We start from the raw sequence: 22,253 nt of genomic DNA on the forward strand, positions 1-22,253 counted from the left end.
ACGTAACAAAAGCACTGTTACAACAACAACATTAACTAACATCAACATACTACAGTGAATATTTTATAACGTTTTTAACGTTTTTTATTTATTCACATGTGTTTAGTACTATTTAGTTTTCTATCTGCGCTTGTGGGTTGAGTACTTTCGCACTCACGAATGTAAACAAAACGAAACTAAACAGCGAACTCCGCCAGCTTGAGTTATGTTTCGTTTTGTATTGTTCCTATGGAAAATACGAAACGATTGAAAATTTTATTTAGGGCCTGTTCATGTATGTCGATAAGAAAATAAATGCGCAAGAAAAACTACCAAATTTGAGTGTGTTTTTCAAATTTGTTTTTTGTTTTGAAGTAAAGGCAAAGGCAATAATATTTCCAAAACTAAAGTTTGGGTGTGTTTCATGCGCACACATTTTCGTTTCGAAATACATAAACTGGGGGTTAAAGTATTTTTACGTACGCCGAAAATAACATATCGTGTAAAGTACCCATTAGGGGTACCAATGCTGTAGACTATGTGAAGATGCAGAAGAGATAGAGACTGTCGAACATCTACTCCCTAGGTTAGAACTAGCAAATTATCGATATTCCCAACATTAGATATTTTCGATATTTCGTTTCAAAGTATCGATAGCTATGGATATTATCGCTAATTAGTCATAACTATTAATTTGCAAATAAAAATGGCGGAAAGTTCTATCAGGGTTATCATGAATAAAAATTCCGTGCGGAATTTTTCCCTTTCCCCAATTTAATAATTTTTTATTTCCATATTTATATCCAAAAATGGAATATTTTTGTCGATTCGGCAAGAATATTCCATAATTAAGTGATTCTACTTGTTCTCAAATTTTTAAAATATTGATTTTAAAATAATTTCACTTTTTAAAATTATTTTCGGTGCGGAAAATTCCTAGGGAAATATTCATGATAACCCTGTATGATTTTGTTGACATTTTGCACAACTACTTTACAGAAATACAAAGGAAAAACACAATTGTTTTTATTTAATAAAAAGACACAAAATGCATTAAAGCCTTTTAATTTTTCACAAAATACTAAATACTACTGCTTTTTCACATCCACAAAACCGGAAAACCGCGTAAAATTTTAGGTTAAGGATTTTTAATCCGATAATGTTGGTCGACAAAACTATCTATCGATATTGAATTAAAAAAAAAAAAGAATTGATAATAGGTCTGTACGATAACTCAACAGTTTGTACAAACTTTTAAAAATCGAACAGCATCGATTACAAATTTGTTCTGTAAAAGAGAACTGTGAAGTAGGCTAACTTCCGTATTGTCAGTTGCTTTGTATTTGTGCATGAAACTAGGGGTTCTTAAATCGAGTTCCATACTAGAGTAATTTAATGAAATTGCAGTAGTTTAAAAGCAAAGTAAAAATTTTTCGGTAACGTAAATTGTGTTATTCGAACTATCTAACTTATTGTTAAAACATAATTAAAATTTAAAAATGAAAAACACATATAATTTTTTGTAATTTCTTTGTTTAATTTTTATTTTAAAGGCTTTGTTTTTAAATTATTATTATTTATTATTAAATAAAGAGAAAACACAACATAAGCATAATAATATGTAAATCATAGTACAATTTTTAAATCCATTTCGTATTTAAGTGATAAGAAAAAATAAGTTTATATTATTAAAAAATATAGAAAATAATTAAAGAAAACACAAAATGTTCAAAACTAATTTATTGGTATATGGATATAAAATTTTAATAAGTGGAGAGACAAAACAATATATTGTAGACTTATATATGTATGTTTGGATGTGTGTGTGTGTGATATAAGTACTTAAATATGATTATTTAACAATTACTGAAGAAAGAGAGAAATAAGTGAAACGGAGCTGAAACTAATTTGTAGAGTAAACAATAATAAATCTTGAGTGATAATAACAAAAATAAATTATTAGGTATTTAATAACTATTTCAAATGACTTTAGTTGTTGTTGGTGTTTTTTACATGACACAAAAGGCAGCCGGCACTTTTTCGTTTGACATTTTAATATGTATACCAAATGAAGTTTAACACTTGTTAGGACGAAGGAAACTTCATTATTTAGGGATCAAGTATTGGTTGCCTCTTTGTGTGTGAGTGTGTGGGTGTAGGTGAACAAAACATATGGAATTTTTATGTTTAAGCACACTTGGCGATTGGAGTTGGTGTAAATATCAAAAACACCATTAGAATATTGGAAATCAAAATCATCTTTGGTGTTTTTGTTTTCATACAGTTCTTGCTTTACAAAACTCAAAACTAAATAAAATGGACAAAAGGGGGCGGATAAATACAAATATTGTTTAATTCAGTTTTGTTTTTATTTTTTTAATCACGCGCCTATATAACTTAATATAACCTAGCAAATTTTAGTGTTAGGAAAGAGCATTCCCAGAAGTTACTCTTGTGTTTTTTAATATTGTTGCAGTGCTTGATGTAACCTCCCTCTTTGAATAACAACTCAACACGAACAGAGTATTTATAAAACAATAAAAGTCGAGCGTTTTGAAAAATATCTCTGCTGGAAACAGGAACTTGCTCCAGTATAGTTGACAGTGTATTCAGTGTTTCTCAATCATGATAAGCAGTTTTAGCTGTGTTCATATTAATTGGGCCATACTGTCTCCCCATAAAGCTGTTTAAACTCAACAGACTATTGTTATTTTCTATTCCGAAATTTTGTTTGTAACCGTTTTGCAAAATTCCATTGTGAACTGTGCTCGACGAATAACAAAACAAGGACATAATTCACAATAAAATTTACAACCTTCAATTTCAACGTGCAACAAATGGCAAAGTTCACAGTTGCAAACAGAAACACAGGAATTTTTGGTAAATATGGAAGAAATGAATCAAACTTCAATAGATTTAACAATTTTCCACTAGCATTTGGTTGTATGTATAGCTATTTTTATACTTCAGAGACATTTTTCAAAAAAATAATCGAACTTTTTAGTGGCTCTTTTTAAAAGAGTCTATTTCTTTCTTTACATCTGTAAGGGAGCTTGGATGAGGTTTGTTTTGTTTTTAGTTACTTTATTTATAATAAGTCATAGTTTCATTTTTTATAAATTAATTATCAACTTTAGTGGTTTTTTGTAACTTAAGCAAAATACTTTTTTGTTTGTTTTATTTTCTCATTACATGATTGTATCATTAAATATACATATATGTCGAACAAAAACAAAAATGAAAAAAAAAAATAATAAATTTATAATTAGAAATACATAAAAATATATTGTGTTTGGTAAATTTAGAACGTTGGTGTGTTATTATTTATAATAAACTTTAATTCTTTAAATTAATAGTATTAACATGTTGTTGTAAATTAATGTACTTTTGCACTAATAAAGTTTTGTTTGTTTTTCTTTTTTTGTAGATAAATGAAAGTTTGGAAAAAATGGCTTGTAGAGAACAGAAGAATATACTGCAAAAATAATTTGCTGAAATTTTCTTTGTATTTCTTATTTAGAAAAAAAAAATAGACTTAATAAAACAAAAAAACATGGCAAACAATTATAATTTGTATTTGTAACTTATTTGAAAATTTCAACTAAAATTTAACTAATTTTTTCCGTTTATAGTTTTTAACTTATTTTCATATTAGTTTCTTTTTTATTTACTTTACATACTTAAGTCGTTTTTTATTTGTATATTGTCTGTTTTCTATAGCGATAATAATGTGTTTTGTTCAAACTATGTTTTGTTTTTAAATTGAATTTTCTTTCTTGTTTTTTTTTAACTACTTTTGCAGAAGAAAAGACAAAGAGACAACAAAGAAGTTGTTGATAAGTCAACGGAAGTTTTAGAAATGAAATAAAGAGCAAATTTCTTTGTGTTCGAAAATAAAGAGACATGTTTAAGGAAGTGTTGTTTGTTGTTGTATAGGCTTTTGTGTGTATGTGTCTGTGTGTGTATGTAGTCTTTGATCTACAGAAACTTACTGATCCTGGGCATCTGTGTCATCATCCACTACGTTCTTGTTGCGTCTCTTCTCGTAAATCAAAATGATGGTACACAGTATCAACACCTCAGCACAGATACCCAAGAAAGGCCACAAAGCGGCAAATTTGCCTGTGAAAGACAAAAAAGGACAATTCATTAATGGGTATACATAATATATACACAAAGTGACAACACATATGTAAAAAAACATAGTGTGTAAAATAGACATAAGAATCCTTTAATTGACTCTTGAAACAACGCTTTGATTTCTATACATATTCAATACGATTTCATCATACCTTTTACACGTACAAAAGATGTATCACTAGCTTCTGGCACTTTAGCGTATTCGGTGGCTAAATTACGGCCAATACATTTGTATTCGCCTCTATCATCCAAACTGACATTTTCAATGGTTAAAATAGCATTTTGAATTTTATTATCATCGGCTCTTAAAATATAACGACCTGTGCTATTGTTGATGGTTAAATTACCTGCAGGGAAAGATAATTAAAAAAGAAAAACAATTAAAGCCGTTATAAAAATGCAACGCTTAGATTTACTAAAACCCCTCGCGATTTAAAAGTTCAATTTCATAGCGTATACGGCAAATAAAAATTAAGTGGATTTATAACGAGAATTTATTTGACGTACTCTTATACGCCATGGAATTGACATTTGAAATCAAGTGGATTTATAAATCTAAACGTACTATACCACACAAATTTATTTTCTTTTTTGCTGAACTTACCAAAACTCCATGACAATTGTGGATTAGTACCAACAACAGTACATACAATTGACAATTTTTCACCCTCAACAACGCCAGAATTTGAAGGCACTCTAACAGCAATTTTAGCTTAAATAAAAACAGTAATGTCAATACGGTCAGTAGGAGGTTTCTATTACAAATCACAACAACCCGACTTACCAACTACATTAAAATCTTTCCTTACATTATTGGCCACGCATGAATAAAGGCCATCATCATGGACATCTGTTTTTTCAATAATGAACTTTCTTTCGGCCGCCAATATGCGATAGCGACCTTCAAGTTCTTTAACTTTACTCACTTCTGTACCGTTTCTTTCCCTAAAAAAATAAAAGAAAACATATTGCGAAAATGTAATTAATTATAATATATATGTAGTTAGATATTTAAATAAGAAACTGTTAAAGTGGTGTTTACACTAGCCATCAATGTCATATGACACGAAATAAAAACATTCCATGTCTAGCCACACAGACAATGTGGAGACGTAATTTCATTGCATTTTTACTAGTGTGGACGCAAAAAGTAGCATGACATTACTGCCTAATGGCCCCGGCACATACGGACCGTTGTGCGTCGCGTCACGCGTTTATAACAACAACCACATGAAAAAAGGTGTAAGTGATGCCAAGTTTGTTCTTTAAGTTTTCATGCGGTTGTTGTAACGTTATATGTAAACGTACTATTAGTTAATTATTATACCTTTTCAGTATGGACCTAATAGTACGTTTACATTGTACTGGATTTAGTAAATCCCGTGGATTTATAGTACCAATTTGTTTGCAAAGTGTTTATCATGCTCTAATATAAACATGCTATAATACTAAATCAGTAAGGTTTACATATTTGATTTAATTTTTGTAGAAAAACACAAAAAACTTTAGTTAGTTGGAAATTAGTTGTGAGCAAGAAGAGATGTACCGATAGTCGATAAAGAAAAACAAAAAATGTAATTATTTTTCACATATTTCGTTTATATATTTTTATAACAAAATGTTATTTGTTTTTTTCAAAGAAAATCCCTGATGATGAACACCGATGATGTTCGAAATATTGGAGAATTGTCAAAATTGCCCTCACGTAACAAGTTTTGCACAAAAGTAATGGCCCCGGCACATACGGTCCGTTGTGCGTCGCGTCACGCGTTAGAAATAACAACCACATGAAAAAAGTGTAAGTGATGCCAAGTTTGTTGTTGAAATTTTCATGTGGTTGTTGTAACGCGACGCTCAACGCGCCGTATGTGCAGAGGCCTTAAAGGAACGGAAAAATAGTAGATCTTGCAGCAATGTAAAGAAACAAACATGGCTGCCTAAACAATAACATAAAATAAAATAAATTTCACAGTTTGTTATTTTTTATTTTATTATTATTTATATTTATTTTTATTTCGCTTCGACAGTGGTCGTTGTTTTTTTTCCCTTTACCTTAATTGTCAAATAAATGTCAATCAACAGTTTGACAGATTTTACACTTTTTACACCACGAAATTTGTCGAGCAAAAAGTAGTAAAAGAGAAAGCCATTTTGGCATGCTCTCTCTTAAATTTTGCTTCGAGTTTTACTACGTTTTGGGGTAAAGGAACGCTTTCCGAGTTAAAAATGGTAAAACTGGTCAAACTTTATGAAACTTTAACGTAAAGGAACAAACCTAAAACCTTTTGTACTATTTTATAATATTGATCTATAATTAAATTAGTTCAAGACATTGGAGAAAAAAGTTAATGATCACAAACGACGACAATATGTGTGTTCGTTTACTCAAAATTTGTACAAATTGTTACTGGATGTTGTTCGTTTACTCTACAGTACAATGCAAAAGACCTTAGTCGATTGCAAGAAGTTACTGAACATGTACAAATTTGTAGAAATTGTTGAGTAAACGAACACACCTAATGTCTCTGGTGTTTGTGTGCGCCATTTTGTGATTGCCCAACTATCGTCTACGGTTTGTGGAAAAGTATCAAAATTATTATATAAGAAAATACAAAAAACAACATGTAAATGATTTTGAGATGAAAAAATGCTATGGTTTTACATATATAATGCATGCGGGAGATCAAGTACAAGGGCTGGATTCTTGTTCTATGAAAATTTGAAATGAAAAATGTTTTCTTTATATTTTTTCTCATTTGATATTTATTTCCTTTATAAAAGTTTTCATTTTCATAAAAACAGAATTGAGCCCCAGGAAGTTCAAAAGAACTTGGCTGTAACAAGTACCATTAAAACGGAAATAGTTTGGCATGTACAGGGTCCAGATCGAGGATATGTACACGATCATTGTGAATAAAATGAGTGCATCACTCACAATAGCATTTACAGATGGGTGGTAAGTCTTGAAAATCAACGTATGACAGAAGTCAAAATTCTCAATGTTATGCTAAGTTTACATTTATGAAATCCACTCGATTTCAACTGTCAGTTCCATAGCTCGAACGTCAAATGAAATCTCACCTGGATTTCATTTGACGTTTAACCTATGGATTTGACAGTTGAAATCGAGTGGATTTCGTAAATGTAAACCAAGCATTACAAAAATTACATACGGTGCGTTGTACGTCACGTCAAACGTTAAAAACAACTACCACGTGAAAAATGTATAAGTGATGCCAAATTTGTTCTTGATGTTTTCATGTAGTTGCACCGAATGTACAGAGCCCTTTAGAGGTAGTTTAGACTAGCAATCAATGTCATATGTATCGAAATAAAAACATTCTATATCTACCCACACAGACAATGTGGATACGTAATTTCACTGCATATTTGCTGGTTTGGACGTACACATTAGCATTGATGATAATAAAAATTGTTCCAAAAACATCCCAGACTTCTCTCACATCAATGATTTGAAGAAATGTCGCCAACATTACTGAGGGATATTTTGCCACCGTTGAAAATTTGATGTTAACTGGGAATCGAACCCACGACTTACAGCAATATTGGAAGGACATAATGTGTTGACATTTTTACAGATTACATAACATATGATACATCATGGACTTTGGATATTGGAATTCTGCAACCGCAAAAAACAGCCTAAAGCAGGAATGCTTATCTTTTCAAAGACAGTATGCCTGTTCCATAACCTTCAAGAATCCACAAACTTTTACTACGATAACAATTTTTCCTTTATGTTATCGAAAAAAAGTGGTAGAAATGGTAGATTCCTGCAGTTCTGGAACAGACCAAGTATTTTGAGTTGTTTTTGCATTTGCTTTTCACGCGTACAGTACGTGAACAAAAACAAACAATAAACATCATTTCATAACAATGAATTTGACAGATTGGGTGAAATCAGCTGGTCATAATGTTAAGGTATGCCCCATGGTACAATAACACAGGTACAGCGGCAAAAACAGCTGATTATCACACTAGCTGTCAACATGCATTATTGTGAATAAAATTACATACAAAAGGTAAACAAGCAATTAACAGTAATGGGTTATGTTGAACAAATTTGACGCTTGGTCTGATAAATGGCACAATTATTGTTATTTATGTAACACCTTCTTATTCCACCAAATTTTGGTGTGGTAAACGGCCCGATTATTGTTATCGATTTAACACCTTTTTAAAGTGGGGTGCACACGATCAGTTTTGCTCAAATAATCGGTTGCTTGCCAGTGTGGCCGTTCATTTTTGTCAGTAATCAGGCAACCTCAATAAATTTTGTGGTTGCTGGACAGTTTGACATTTATCGATATTTCCGAAAAATCGACAGTTAAAACTGATCGTGTGTACCCCGCTTAAGATAGAAACAGAATCATGCCCTAAACACATCCAGCGTTTGAGTAAAGTTTTGTGTCATTTCTGGTAGAAGAATGGAGAAAAATTGAAACTTGGCAGCACTTCAAATTTTATTCTTCTACCAGAAATGACAAAATTTTACTGAAACGTTGATTGTGTTTTCAGCTTCAGCTCGTTGCTTAAGCAACAAGCAATTGCTTTCCAAATGTCAAATTATAAAGGAATACCAGAGCCTCTTCGCAATTCCGCCGGCGTTCCCCATATAATTTGATATTTGGAAAGCAAGCCAAGCAAGCAACGAGCTGATTGTGTTTCTACCTTAATTCCGCCATGGGTAGGCCAAAGCTAACAGCTGACTACAATTTTTTTCTTATACTACGTTTACATTTACGAAATCGAGTGGATTTCAACTATCAATTCCTTTATGTATTCGTCAAATGAAATCTCATCTGAAATCCATTGGACTTTACTTGACGTTTAAGCAGTGGAATTGACAGTTGAAATCGATTGGATTTCGTAAATGTAAACCTATCATTACTATTATTATGGCTTGTTCTGTGAAAAACAGGCTTGATAGTTTTTACTGTTGTTGACATTATGCAATAATAAAGGTAGATGCATCGGCGAATTGTTTCAACAAAAAACTTCTTCTGAAACACAATATCTTAAAATTTGAAAAGAAGGACAAAAGCTTTTAGTTCGACACTTTTTCTAAAAGTACTGGAACGAAAAAATAAGAAATATTGTAAAAACGCTAGCTGCAATGTCAACGTTTTAGCAAATCAGAATCTAGATCAGCCAATCTTGTCTAGTAGATTTTTCACTCTCTTTGTGTACAACTTTTGCTATTTTCCGAGAACGGGAACACGTTTCGAGCAATAATATTCTGGAGCACAACTAAAGTTATTAGTTATGGAGCCTAAAGAATAAGTAGTTGCTAATCTTTTATAAGACTAATTTGCGATACTTTTAACGTAAACGGAGAAGTTCTAAATTCCATATTTTTCATTATAAAACCAAGATCTATTTTACAGGTAACGTAAGTAGCACAACAACAACTCTATTTTGGCCGAAAATTCTTCAATATGTCAAAATGTTTGTTTACGTTTTCATACAATTTATTCACAATAACAAAATATTTGACAGATTGAATCAGCTGGCCGTCTTACGCCACCTTATAATTTCATCATGTATAAAACCGATACATCTACTTTTATTATTGCTAATTTGACATTTTAAGCCATAACTACAGGGTTGTATTTTTCATATTCAAACCTGGTCTACCTTTCCATTATTATACCATGGTTCCACCCACGGCATATGATTATGCAGCCACCCGCATCAGCTCAGCTGATGGTACCACGCAAGGCCAACAGAAGGTCGGCCATTCAGAATTCTGTTAACAACTTTTGACAACAAACATAATATATTTTACATTATTGTGATTTGAGTTTCTTTGTATTTTAAATCACAATAATGTTTTTACAACAAACCGACCTTGTATAGGCCTTGGTACCACGAGTTGTCAATGCATCGACTAACTAGGCGTTTACACAAGACAGACTGTCTGCAAATACAACTCTGATTTACTAACACATACATATATTTGTCGTTTGTCTCCCAGCTGTCCATCAATTTTTCAAAGACAGTCGGGTTAACAAAATTTTGACATTTTTGTGAAAAAAGAAGTGCGATGATAATTCAAATGTGCTGAAAACAAAAGAATATCTACAAAAACAAAATAAGTGAACGGAAAACGAAAATAAATCGATGATTTTCATTCATAATTTTGCAACTGTTTTTACAGTTGTCTGGACGTTTTTGCAGAGTTTTGGGTTTTTGACAATCAATACATGAACTCAACTGTCCTGTCATGTGTAGACGCAGGGTTAGTCAACATGCCTTGGTTCCACCTTATGTATTGTATCTTGGTTTGCATGTAAGATGTAATAAATAATCTTTAAACTATGTTATTACATCCTTAGATATGTTGTGGATGCAAAATTGACTGCATCCTAGCCTCGCGCTCTCTTGTAAAAATCATGGTTGAATTCACAGAAATGGTGCGGTGAAGCGCCACTTATACTACTAGTAATTAAACTGAATTTTTGTGTACAAACTTTTTGCTGGGATGTGTGGAACAAGCTAGGACTATTTCAGGTAAATCAATTAATTAATAAAGCATAAAAGTGGAGTACTTCGAGATCAATATAATTAAAGAGTGTCAAACATGTTTTAAAGTTTCTCATAAAGCAAAATTTCCATAAAAATTTTATACTCACCATGTTAATTCGTAATTTCCTTCCCCTGTAATTTCACAACTTAATACTAATGGAGCACGTATATCATAAACTTTTAACTGTTGTTCGACATTATCATAGTTTGGCACCAAAAATTCTTGCTCTGCAAAATTTTAGAAAAGAAATTTAGAAAAACAAATTGTTTATTAGTTATTTGACTTTGCACAAAGTGATAATATTCAAGAAATATTCAATAAATAACAAGAAAGTTAAGGGAAAATGACAATTAAACTAAGCTCTACTTATATTTACACTTAAATGAGAATGAGAATACAATAAAGAAATAGAAACAATAATCGTTCATATATAGCAAAAACTGGTATGAGATAAATAAATTCATAATAGTTATAAAAAAGAGAATACTAAAATTTATGAAGGAACGATGGTGGATAAGAAGATTATATAATAAAACAATATAAGAAGAATAATAAAAATATCTAAACTGATACTAGCTTAGAATAAAATTGTAGAAGACAAATTTCGGGAGGAATACATCTAGGAGAAATAAATAATCTTAAAATAAAGAAGAATATTTAAAAGTAATAAAAAACTTAAAACTATGACGGACATAAACGAAATTTTTATTTGATCCATGACTATGATATTGCAATTTAGATGAAAACGTAAAAAGGCAATGGTCTCTTTCCACGATATGTTCTTTTCATATGTGTTGTCACTTTTAGTATTCATTATGTATACCAATAGTGACAGACAGCCAATATGAAGAATACATATCGTGAAAAAGCCCATTATCAATATTAATTGTTCAATTGTAAATAGAAATTGTACCATTGACAAAAAATGCTTCCTTAACTAAATTCAAATAAGAAATAATAAAATAAGGAATAGCTAAAAAAGAAAAAGAAAAAACGATATGAAGATGGTGTGTAAAATGATATCATAGCTTTCATGATACAATGGATACGTTCTTTTTCTTAAAAAGGAGATAAAATGTACAACAAAATCAATTGGAGAGAGCAGGGGAGAAACAATATTTTTGAATGTTTTGTCGTCCACATGAATTACTTATGAATATGAATGACAATTGTATATATGTGTCTACAATTCAAAATATTATTCCCCCAAATATACCCCGCTTTCCATTTTTATCATAATCAATATTTTAAGTTGTCAAATATTTGTATATTCCGTACACATGGGTTGTCATTATTGTACTGTCTTTTAGATGTTTTTTTAGCTATACCAAATACATACATATATATGTTTTACACAAGCATATATGTATATAGTATATATTAGTTTTGTAGGATGATTAATATTAATTATGTCAAAAAAAAAAAAATAACAATTATATTACGTTGACAATAATGATGACAAGTAAGATATGACTGTGGTTTTTGGGCGTCGTCGTCTTCGCCGTCATCGTCGTTGTTTAGGTGACACTTGACAATGAAGATGTAGTTGATGTGTTTAGGTTATGATGGCTTCTTGAAATCGTTTATTTAAACTAAAAAATCACAAGTTTTTTAGTTAAAAAAAAATAACATAAAAGGAATAATTATTTGTTTTTGATTCGCATTAAATGTATCTTATTCAACTTGGAGTGAAATTACTAAGAAAAACAAAACAAGAGGATAATTAAATTTTGAGTTTGTGTTGGATATGTGGTAAAAAATAAGATGAATACAAGATAAATATGGAAAAAACATAGATTTTGTTAAAAGAAAATAATTGTTTATACCAAACTGGAATATTTTTATTGGTACGCACTACTTTTTAAATAAACTTTTAGGATATGTTTAGTGTGAAAATGGAATCAATTGTTCCGTGCTTTGGTCTAGTTTTATTATTGGTCTGTTCCAGAACTGCAAGAATCTACTAATTTTTACTACTTTTTCCGATAACATAAAGGAAAAACTGTTATCATAGCAAAAAGTCGTAGCTTCTTGCAGGTTCTGGAACAGAGCATATATTAAATGTTTGCCAAAAAAGTTATTGTTTGTTTCTCACATTCATTAGTCCAAAATTTTGTAATAAAAACATCACACTGAAGTTGAAAATTTGTTTGCAGTAATTCATGAAAAGAAATTTATTAGTGGAGTGACGTTCGCATGACGATGTTTTGCATCATTTTTGGTAAGCGAACATGGCACAATAAAACAGGTATTGCATCGTTCTTGTTGTCAAAATGCATTATTGTGAATAAAACTGCTGTAACACCTTCGTATTCCGCCATATACAAGAATAAAGAAAAATTCGAACTTGGTTGCCCTTTGTCTTTTATTCTTCTACCAGAAATGGCTCAATTTATGAAAAAGATTAAAAAAATGACAGACCGCATTTGCATTAGATCGTGCATGCCCTTTATTCTTTTACATGAAATCATGCGTGTTAAATAAACAACAAATTTCACTGTGTTTTAATCTTAATACCTTAATACCCCGTATAGACTATATTTGGTTTAGCAAATCCAGTGGATTAAAGTTGTCATTTTCATACAATATATGTCCAATAAATCCAGATAATACAATTAATCATCATATAAGTGCATAGTCTGAACCAAGTTTAAGCGGCTGGCTTTCTTGCTAGTTCAATTTGGCTCGGCAATTCTTTTACCAGAAATGACTTAAGCAAGAATGCCAATGGTATGGACTTTTTAAGACTTTTAATAAAATGAAATTGCTATAGTGGGGAACTCGATCTATGGCATGGCGGAATAAGAAGGTATTACATCAGTTGCTCAAATTTAGACCAAACGTCAAAACTTTATAATAACGCATTACTGTGAAGTGCTTGTTTATAATCACGTGTTTTTGGCGTAGTACTTGTATTATTGTGCCATGCAACCAAGTGTAAAACAACTTTATTTCGATTGAAAATCCTTCAAGCTGTCAAAACGTTTAGGTTTTCATACAATTAATTCGCAATAACAACGTATTTTGTGAAATCAGATTTTTGCGACAACCATGATGACATAATGGATGGCGTAAAGCGGCCAGCTGATTCATGGTAAAAAAATAACAATAAGACAGCCTGTTTACTCAAAAGTTTGTAAGAATTTGTAAAAATTTTTACTGATGGTTGCCTGTTAACCCACTTTGTTTCATACACTTCACTCAGTTTTTTACTGAGAACTTGCAAGTTCTTGCTGGAGAAATTTCTTCTTGGAAGAACTTGCAAATAACCAGACACACATGTTCATATTAGGGATAGGTAATGGAAAGCAATAATCGATTTTTCGACTATTCGATTATGGTCTAAATTTAAAAATGCGATTTTTCGGTCTTGCGATTATTTCAGTTGTCTTAAAACTCGACTTTCGACTTTTTCATAACAGCAGAAAATCGATTATAATCGACTATTCGTCGATTTTCGAGTTTTCTTTTGAAACTGTAAAACCGCCAAGTCAACAATCTATGGTCAAACTAGAAAATCGATCACAAGATAATCGATTATGCGATTTTCCTTCCAGACAAAAGTCGACTACGATTTTTAGATTTTTGACTGCAAAAAATCGATTAATCGATTAACCGAAAGTCGACTTACCTATCCCTAGTGAAACTTGAAAACTAGTTTGATATAGGGATACGTATTTCCAAGCAAAAATCGATCTTTCGATCTTTTGATTCTTACACTTGGATAAAAGAATCGTTCGATCGAGATGACTCCTTAGTTGAAAATGTGAACGTTTTAGTGTACAATGCTTCGCGTTTAATACTGCCGTACCGTTAGATTAACTTTGTTCACCAGTACAACAAATAATATAATATTGTTGTCTTGCTCTTACCAACGTAATCTGTATATTTCATTTTCGTGGTACATCAAAAAGCCAAAACAGAATTGATCTTTCGATTCTCACTGTAAGAATCGAAGAATCATAATAGAAAATCGATCTTTCGATTCTCTATGAAGTCAAAGCTCGATTCCGATTTTTAGATTCTTCAAATCAAAGAATCGAGAAATCGATTACTCGAAAATCGACTTGCGTATTCCTAGTTTGATAATCAGCTGTTTTTGGTGTAGTACCAGTATTATTGTGCCATGAGCTGATTGAACTCAATCTGTCAAAATCGTTGTTATTGTGAATTTATCAAAAAGAAAACGAAATTTTGACTGCTCGAAAGATTTCTTGGTGTTTTTGTATTTTTGTTGTACACCTTATTATTGCATCATAAACACGACTTTTTCACCATAAATTAAAGGTAACAGGGTAGTTTATAAAGAGCAATAACAAAAATAAAATAGTTGGTATCCAACCTCTAGGTCTGTTCGGTAACCAAAAGTTTTACAAAATGCTGTTCGATAACAAACTTGTATTGCAAGTACTTTTTCCTTGCGAAGTTATAGAACAGGCCTTATTATTTGTGACTATACAATAGCACCGTTCCAGTACTTTTTTAATGGTAAAACTAGACTAGAGAGCGAACAAATTTGTTCGGAAAGTTCGGAAGTTCTTCAATCTGTCAAACTTTTGTTTACGTTTAAATATGATTAATTCGCAATAACATATAATATAAGGTGGCGTAAAACGCCAGCGTGAATAAATTGTATGAAAACGCAAACATTTTGACGTATTGAACATATTGAATCGGTAGAATTAAACAGATTATAATTTTGTTTTTTTTTTTTTTTTGTTTTTTAAAATAGTCAGGCTTAATCCCAGAGTCGTTGTTTTAATATTTTATTAAAACAACTTTAATTTATTAGTGGGAAAAAATTGGCGATGTTTGCCAAGGGGTAAGGCAGGGAAGACTACAGTTTCAGATCTCGCCACAGATCTTTATCAGTTCCCTTGTTTCTTGTTTTTCAACAAGAAACTTTTTATACCCAAGTGTCAATTGCCCGCTCAAATAGATACGTGTGCAAAGAAACACTCTGATCGAGAATTTCTTTGGCACTAACTAAACTCGAGCAACTTCACTTGCAAACAAAAGCTGTTTTAATAAAATATTAAAACAACGACTCTGGGATTAAGCCTGACTATTTTGAAAAACAAAATAGAAGTCGTCACCCCAAATAAAAAACGCCAACCCTTCTGATTATAATTTTGGTAATTTTTTCGGCAAATTAGCGACCAAAATAAACTTGTTGCTAGGTACTACCGATAGCAACAGCGTTGTCAACATTTAGTGATACATTTCATTCCAAAATATGCGTTAGAGAATCCCACTACTGAAAAATAGATCTTGAGCTTGAGCAGAGGTTCAGTTCTGTTTCTATGAAAATGTGAAATGAGAAATTTTATAAAGGAAATAAGTGTCAAATGAAAAAAAAAATTATAAAGAAAATATTTTTCATTTCAAATTTTCATGTGAAAATTAAATAGTTGCCTTATAAAATTTTTCATTTGACATTTATTGCCTTTATAAAAGTTTTCATTTCAAACAAAGACATAAATACAACTAAGACTAGACAAAATGCATGCAACAAAAAAATGTTTACGAAACTTTGTATAGAAACATTACCCTTAACAGGTTGCAATTAATTCAAAATCGCAACCAAGGAGGAACATTTCATGCAATGGTATCAGATTCGAAATTTATGAATTCAAGGATCTATTCAAGAATAATTCTAAGTCAATTGGATCGGTAAATTCGGTCAAATACGTAAAAATGTATAAAAGAAAAAAATGTTATATCACCATATCGTGATATAACATTATGTTAAATTCAAAAGCCATTCACTGAAGAATGTTAGCAAAAAAAAATGTCTTATCTTGTTGTATTTATGTCTTTGTTTCAAATCTTCATAGAACAAGAATTGAGCCCCTGGTCTAACTAGGCGTTTACACCAGTGATGGCCACCAACAACAACTTTCCTATGCCCGCGGGCATACGACACACACGTACACTGTAAACACATTCGTTCGGTTAACGCATTGTTTATGTTTCCACTCACACTAGCGCAAGTTATAATCTGCAAATGTGTTTTATTGGCCATCACTGGTTTACACACAGACAGTATTGGCAAGACAATAGCAAAGGTACAAACCATTTTCACCAATACATTCATAATTTTCTCTATACATATTTAAAAATTTATAAATGTATTTGTGAAAAAGGTTTGTATTTTTGCTATTGTCTTGCCAATACTGGCATTTGTAAACGCAGAGTTATCGTTTCACCTTGTATATTGCATCATGCACAGGGTGATTCAGTGTATGTTAACTTTAAAAGTGAAATGCCATCTTGTAATGAGCAACCTGACGATATATCAAATCGTATAAACATTTTCAACATCAGACAATAGTTATTATAAATTTGATATTTATTTGAAATTTAAAGGTAATAAAAAATCATAAATGAAAATCTTATAATATATGCCTTTTTTTATTACGCAAATTTTTGTTTACTGATTTTTATGTATTTTCTGTCTATGAACATTTATTGATAGCTTGTATGCGACTGTATATCAGGGTTGTATTTTTGAAGAGTTTGTTTTGTGTAAACCCCAGCTTGGGGCCATTGTAAAATAATTATACATAGTAATTTATATACAAATACAAAAAATAAATATACAATAAATACCTTACGGTATTATAAATAACTTCATATATATAAATGTATTGGCATTTAAAAAATATTCACAGTTTGGTATTTCATTCCATGTCATTGAAACATAAACATGTGTAAAATTGGAAAAGCCTTTGTTATTGAATTATATAAAATGTAAATTATGTTTTGTAGAAAAATTTAACAAGAATAATGTACGTATGTTAAAAAAGAAAATTAATAAAATATTAATTGTAAAACAATTTTAACTAAACTATAAACTTGTAAATTAACTTAATTAGAAATTTTATTAAAAACAATAAACATCAAGAGCAAAATAGAAGAGAAAGATAGGTGGAATTTTATAAAAAATATGGCAAAACAAATATAAAATAATTGAGAGTGAGAGAGCAATTTATAAATATACAGCTAAAACAAAACGTTTCTTAATACTAATCAAAAAACATTGATAAACGAGAGATTTGTTTGGGTTTTTAGTTTTATTTTTTTTTTTTTCAATTGTTATCATAAAAATCGTTAAAACGAACATTTAACGAACAATAATGAACGAACGAACAAACATTATTAGCAACTAGCAGCACAACACAGCATGAGAAATGATTGCATGATGAATACAATGAAAATGATTGACGATTTGATTGATTGGGGGGGATAAATGAATTGTTACTATATTTACTGTTGAGAGAGAGAGCGAGTGAAAGACAAATAGTGTGTAGAAGATAATTAAACAAGAAATTCATAGAAAATAAAACAAGAAGAAGAACAACAATAGAATTAAAATGTATGACAATGCGTGATGACGTTTTGGGTTGGGTTTGGTTGTATGCTTCTTTGTTTTTTGTTTTTTTATTCTCGAGGGGGGAATAACAAACTATGACGAGATGACTAGAAAAGAGCAAAGAACAAGAATATTTCATAGCTATTTGCTAAAATTAGCTATTAATAAATGCACAACATACGTAACGTAAGGCGTATGATGAGTTGGTGGTGGAGGTGGTGAAAAACCAAAAACATATATTTTGTAGTCTCAAATTTTAGGAGAAACATTTTTTTGTTTGGAATCGAATGGAAACAAAATCAAAGTATTCGAGATAATAATGATGAATAGTTGTTTGATTGGGAAGTTTTTGTTTTTCGTTTTAGCAATAAAAGCTAAAGTTATGAATCTCACCCTTATTGACAGGAAGAGGAGGATAGATAAGTGAAATATTGCTGGGAGCCGCCATAGTTTGGGTTACCACGCCTGGTAAAATAAGCACAGGTTGTTGTAGTTGCTGCTGCTGCTGTTGACCACCGCCGGGTACTGCTGCTGCTGCCGTTACCGCCCCTGGGGCAAAAATAGGTGCTGATGTGGCAGCGGCGGTAACACTTCTATCCACCGGCATTGGCATATACTGTTGATTTGGTGGCATTTGAGGGTAGTGCTGAAATGGATGCGGATAATATGTAATTGGTGGATGCTGAATCTGTTGTTGACCACCGCCGACCGCACCCGGAGACATACTCATTACACCCGGTGCATGTGAGGGAAATGTCACCATTGGATTATAGAATGGATGTGGATGTTGTTGTTGTGATGGTGAAATATATTGCGGAATAAAGTAATTTGGAGGCATATGATATTGAGGCGGTGCCTGTTGTATTCCTCCTGGCGAACCTGGGGCCATGTGATAACCATCATGGGTCTTATGTTGATAACCTGGTATATAATACGGTTGCATATAATAGGGAAATAGCCCTGGTGGAGGTGGTGGTGGTGCTGCAGTTACTGGTGCTGGAGTGGTACGCGGTGGCGGGAAACTAGGTGGCGTGGCAGCATAATAAATACCAGTAGGTCTCCACGATTCGGTTGTATAGTGGGGCGGTGTTGGTGGCGGATTCAAATCATATGTTTTTGTCTTATTGTGATAGCGTGTATCCATCGAGGCCACAGGACTACCATCAAAATTTGTTGTTGTATTTATCAGAAATAACTTGTGCTTCAGATCATGTTCCATTTGTTGGATATGTGGCAAATGTCCATCGTGATCATGCTCATGCGGATGATGATGACTGTGATGGTGCTGCTGTTGCTGGCCACTGGTTGTCGTTGTAATTGGTTTTTTCGTTGGCAGTGCTAGAATTTGTGGCGGTGTTTCTGGTTCGGTTGGCTCCCAGGTGCGTGTAAATAAGTCATCTTCATTCGATTGACTTGGCGTTAGATCGTGTATTGTTACATAACCCGATTCTGTGGGAAAATATCTTTGATATTCTTCGTTACGATTACGACTACCACCCATATGATGTTGTTGTATTAGAAATGGTGATAGCGTTTCAGGTTTATCCGGTTCCGGACTGCGTACTTGCAGCATATGATAGCTGGTGTGTAAATTGTTGCACTGATATTTGCCCTCGTGTACTTTTAGGGCATGACGAACTGTAATGTGAGCTTCAATTTTGTGCTTTTCACCTGTGGGGCGAATTGGCGAAATAATTTTTTGTTTGTTTCGAAAGGGAAGAAAAATTGAAAGTAGGTCATAATTTGCTTAGAGTTTATTAAGGATTTTTGTACGTTTACACTAGTACTTATTACCACGCCTAATGGCTCTAATTTGATTTATATAACAGGTCTTTTCATACATTTTAAGTCATTTAAACCGATATAGTATAAATGTGCGGTAAACCTTAATAATTACGCCCAACGTATTTTCTAAACTAATTCTATGCAATCAGGGAGGGTTGAGATGCTATGTCTTAATAATTTTTAAATGTAACACCCGGTGCTGTTCATATTTTTTTAGATTGAGTTGCTAAATCTCCCTACGTTATCGTTATTAACGTAGTCTAAATGAAGCTTAAGTACAGATACCAACGTTTTTTTTACTTTGAATCATCCATATCAAGGCATATGGAATAGGTAAAAGTTTCAAAAAGTTTCAACGTGTGGCTTTAGATTTAAATGACGTGTGGTAACGACACAGGGAGACATATCAAGTGGCAGAAAATTACACATTTGCTCTGTTCCAGAACAAGTAAAAAATTGTCAAAATTTGAAAAATAGTAGACTACTTGCAATGGAATTCTTTTTATTATTTTTCTAAATACGGGGCTATATGACGTTTCCACTAGCATTTAATATCATGGAAAATAAATCTAAATCGATTATCATGATAATGACTGCTAAACGTTAATTTTAACGTACTTGAAGTCATTCGGAATTCAGGGCATTACTAATAAAATCAATCCCTCCCCTATTAATTTGAATTAGTGCATGTCAGGAATTTCAAATATGTATGTATGTACTTGGAATAAATTCAAATGACCTGTATTATAAACATTTAAGTGTCAAAAGGAAACTAGAAAACTGTTTTTTTAATGTCTTTTAGAATTAACCAATTTTGGCGTTCTATTTTCCCCTTTCACTAAAGTAGTATTTGACGTTCTAAGAAAAACTCACCCTCAATAGCACTTTCACTTAAGACATATGAATGTTCATCATGACCATGTCGTAAATTGTGTAATTTTATGGGTTCGTCATCCTTTAACCAGTTTATTGGATCTGTTATGGGTATAATGCATGTAATTGAAAAACGTTCACCCACATTAACGGTTGAATCACCATAGTAAAGCGCTGTTTCAAATTCAAATTCTGTTGAATCTTCAACATCATTTACTACACATTATAGAAGATGTGGTGGCCATGTATAAATGTTGTTCGTTGCCATGGTAATTAGGTGGCATGCAAGAAAATTTCGTCCACAAGAGTCATCAGCAAACGCCGGCCGACCAACCGACACCGCCACACAAATAAAATTTATTCAATGTCATGTTTATAGTTGTTGGGGAAAATTTTGCCATTTGGTCAACACGAATTATTGCGTGTTGGTTGGTTCGTATTTTTTTTTTTTTTTTTTTTGTTCACATCGCAGATCATCATCATCACCATTATTTCATATTAAAGTTAGAGGTCATTTAGTTGGTGTTATATTGGCAGCATTTAAATACACACAGGGTTGCCATATTTATATAAATAAATTAAGTTGTCATCAAGTGGTGGTAGTAGGTAAAAATTTTACATTGAAGCCAACGATGATATTTTTTGTTGTATGTTCGAACGCAGTTGTAGTTTGATGTTAGTAGCAGTATAGTAGTAATAGACAGAGAAATGGCAGAGTTTGGCATGTTTTAAGATTTTCATATATAGATTATGTACATAATATATATTTATTAAGTCAAGATACGTCTGTTGGTTTTTTGTCTTTCTTTATCATTTGTTTTTTTTTTTAGCTTTTTAGAAATCAAAAACCTAAATATATTTCTATGGATGCTTGTAAGAGAATGAGTAATTGTTCCTTCTATATTAAAAACAGACACCCATACTGCTTTAGGAAAGTTAAAATCTTTAATTTGCCTAATTGTCTAAGTGATAGAGTAGCGCAATGTAAACATTGTAACTAGTCCCTGTTTAAAATAGTCTGCAAATAAAATAACTTCACTACATATGAAAATAACTACTCTACCTTTTCTTTAAATATGACATTTTGGACGAAAAAACAATCATATAAATAAAATCTTTGTAGTTAGTATCATACTGGTATATGTAAACATAGTTTAAGTTCAAATCATTCTATGAATCACCTGATATTTTGATTTCGTTTTCTTTTTTTAACTTTTATGGTCGACCTACATAAAGGCCGTAAAGAGTGATTGTATTGCACTTTTATGCGTTGGCGGCCCTTTTACTCCAATAGAATTGTTACAAAGAGAGGAAAAGAAAGAAAATAAAAAATGATACATTAGATATGTTCCTTTACGTGCAAGAATCTTGAACTTTTGCCACATTTTATTTAAAAAGCGTTCGCTTCACTTCAATGTATGTATATGTAAATGTAGTTTAAGTTCAAAAAATTATACTACATTTACGAAATCGTGTGGACTTCAACTGTCAATTCCCTTGCGTATATGTCAAATGAAATCTCCATTGGATTTCATTTGACGTTTAAGCTAT

General features: G+C 31.7%; 1 protein-coding gene across 1 annotated transcript; it reads right to left on the reverse strand.

Moving 5' to 3' along the window:
- Positions 1-1,495: 1,495 nt before the first annotated feature.
- Positions 1,496-21,073, reverse strand: Bsg (immunoglobulin domain-containing protein Bsg). Its single transcript, XM_073970404.1, has 8 exons — positions 21,037-21,073; positions 20,703-20,918; positions 18,438-19,715; positions 10,776-10,896; positions 4,904-5,064; positions 4,724-4,831; positions 4,272-4,466; positions 1,496-4,101 (listed from the first exon to the last, which is right to left on the reverse strand). Exons 1-8 carry the CDS (start codon positions 21,071-21,073, stop codon positions 3,968-3,970), a joined length of 2,250 nt encoding a protein of 749 aa, XP_073826505.1. The 3' UTR covers positions 1,496-3,967.
- Between the last annotated feature and the right edge of the window lie 1,180 nt (positions 21,074-22,253).

Source organism: Musca autumnalis, unplaced genomic scaffold, assembly GCF_047663935.1.
Source record: "Musca autumnalis isolate F117 unplaced genomic scaffold, ASM4766393v1 scaffold_2, whole genome shotgun sequence".
In the NCBI taxonomy this organism is placed as follows: Eukaryota; Metazoa; Arthropoda; class Insecta; order Diptera; family Muscidae; genus Musca; species Musca autumnalis.

What these genes read in the sequence shown, in the direction of transcription:
- Bsg (XM_073970404.1), bottom strand. Translation starts at nt 21,073, where the DNA reads ATGACATTGAATAAATTTTATTTGTGTGGCGGTGTCG. An exon ending in GGAAATTACGAATTAACATG is followed by an intron (nt 5,065 to 10,775) that starts GTGAGTATAAAA and finishes TTATTTTTTTAG; the next exon opens with GGAAAGAAACGGTACAGAAG. An exon ending in ACAATTGTCATGGAGTTTTG is followed by an intron (nt 4,467 to 4,723) that starts GTAAGTTCAGCA and finishes CTTTCCCTGCAG; the next exon opens with GTAATTTAACCATCAACAAT.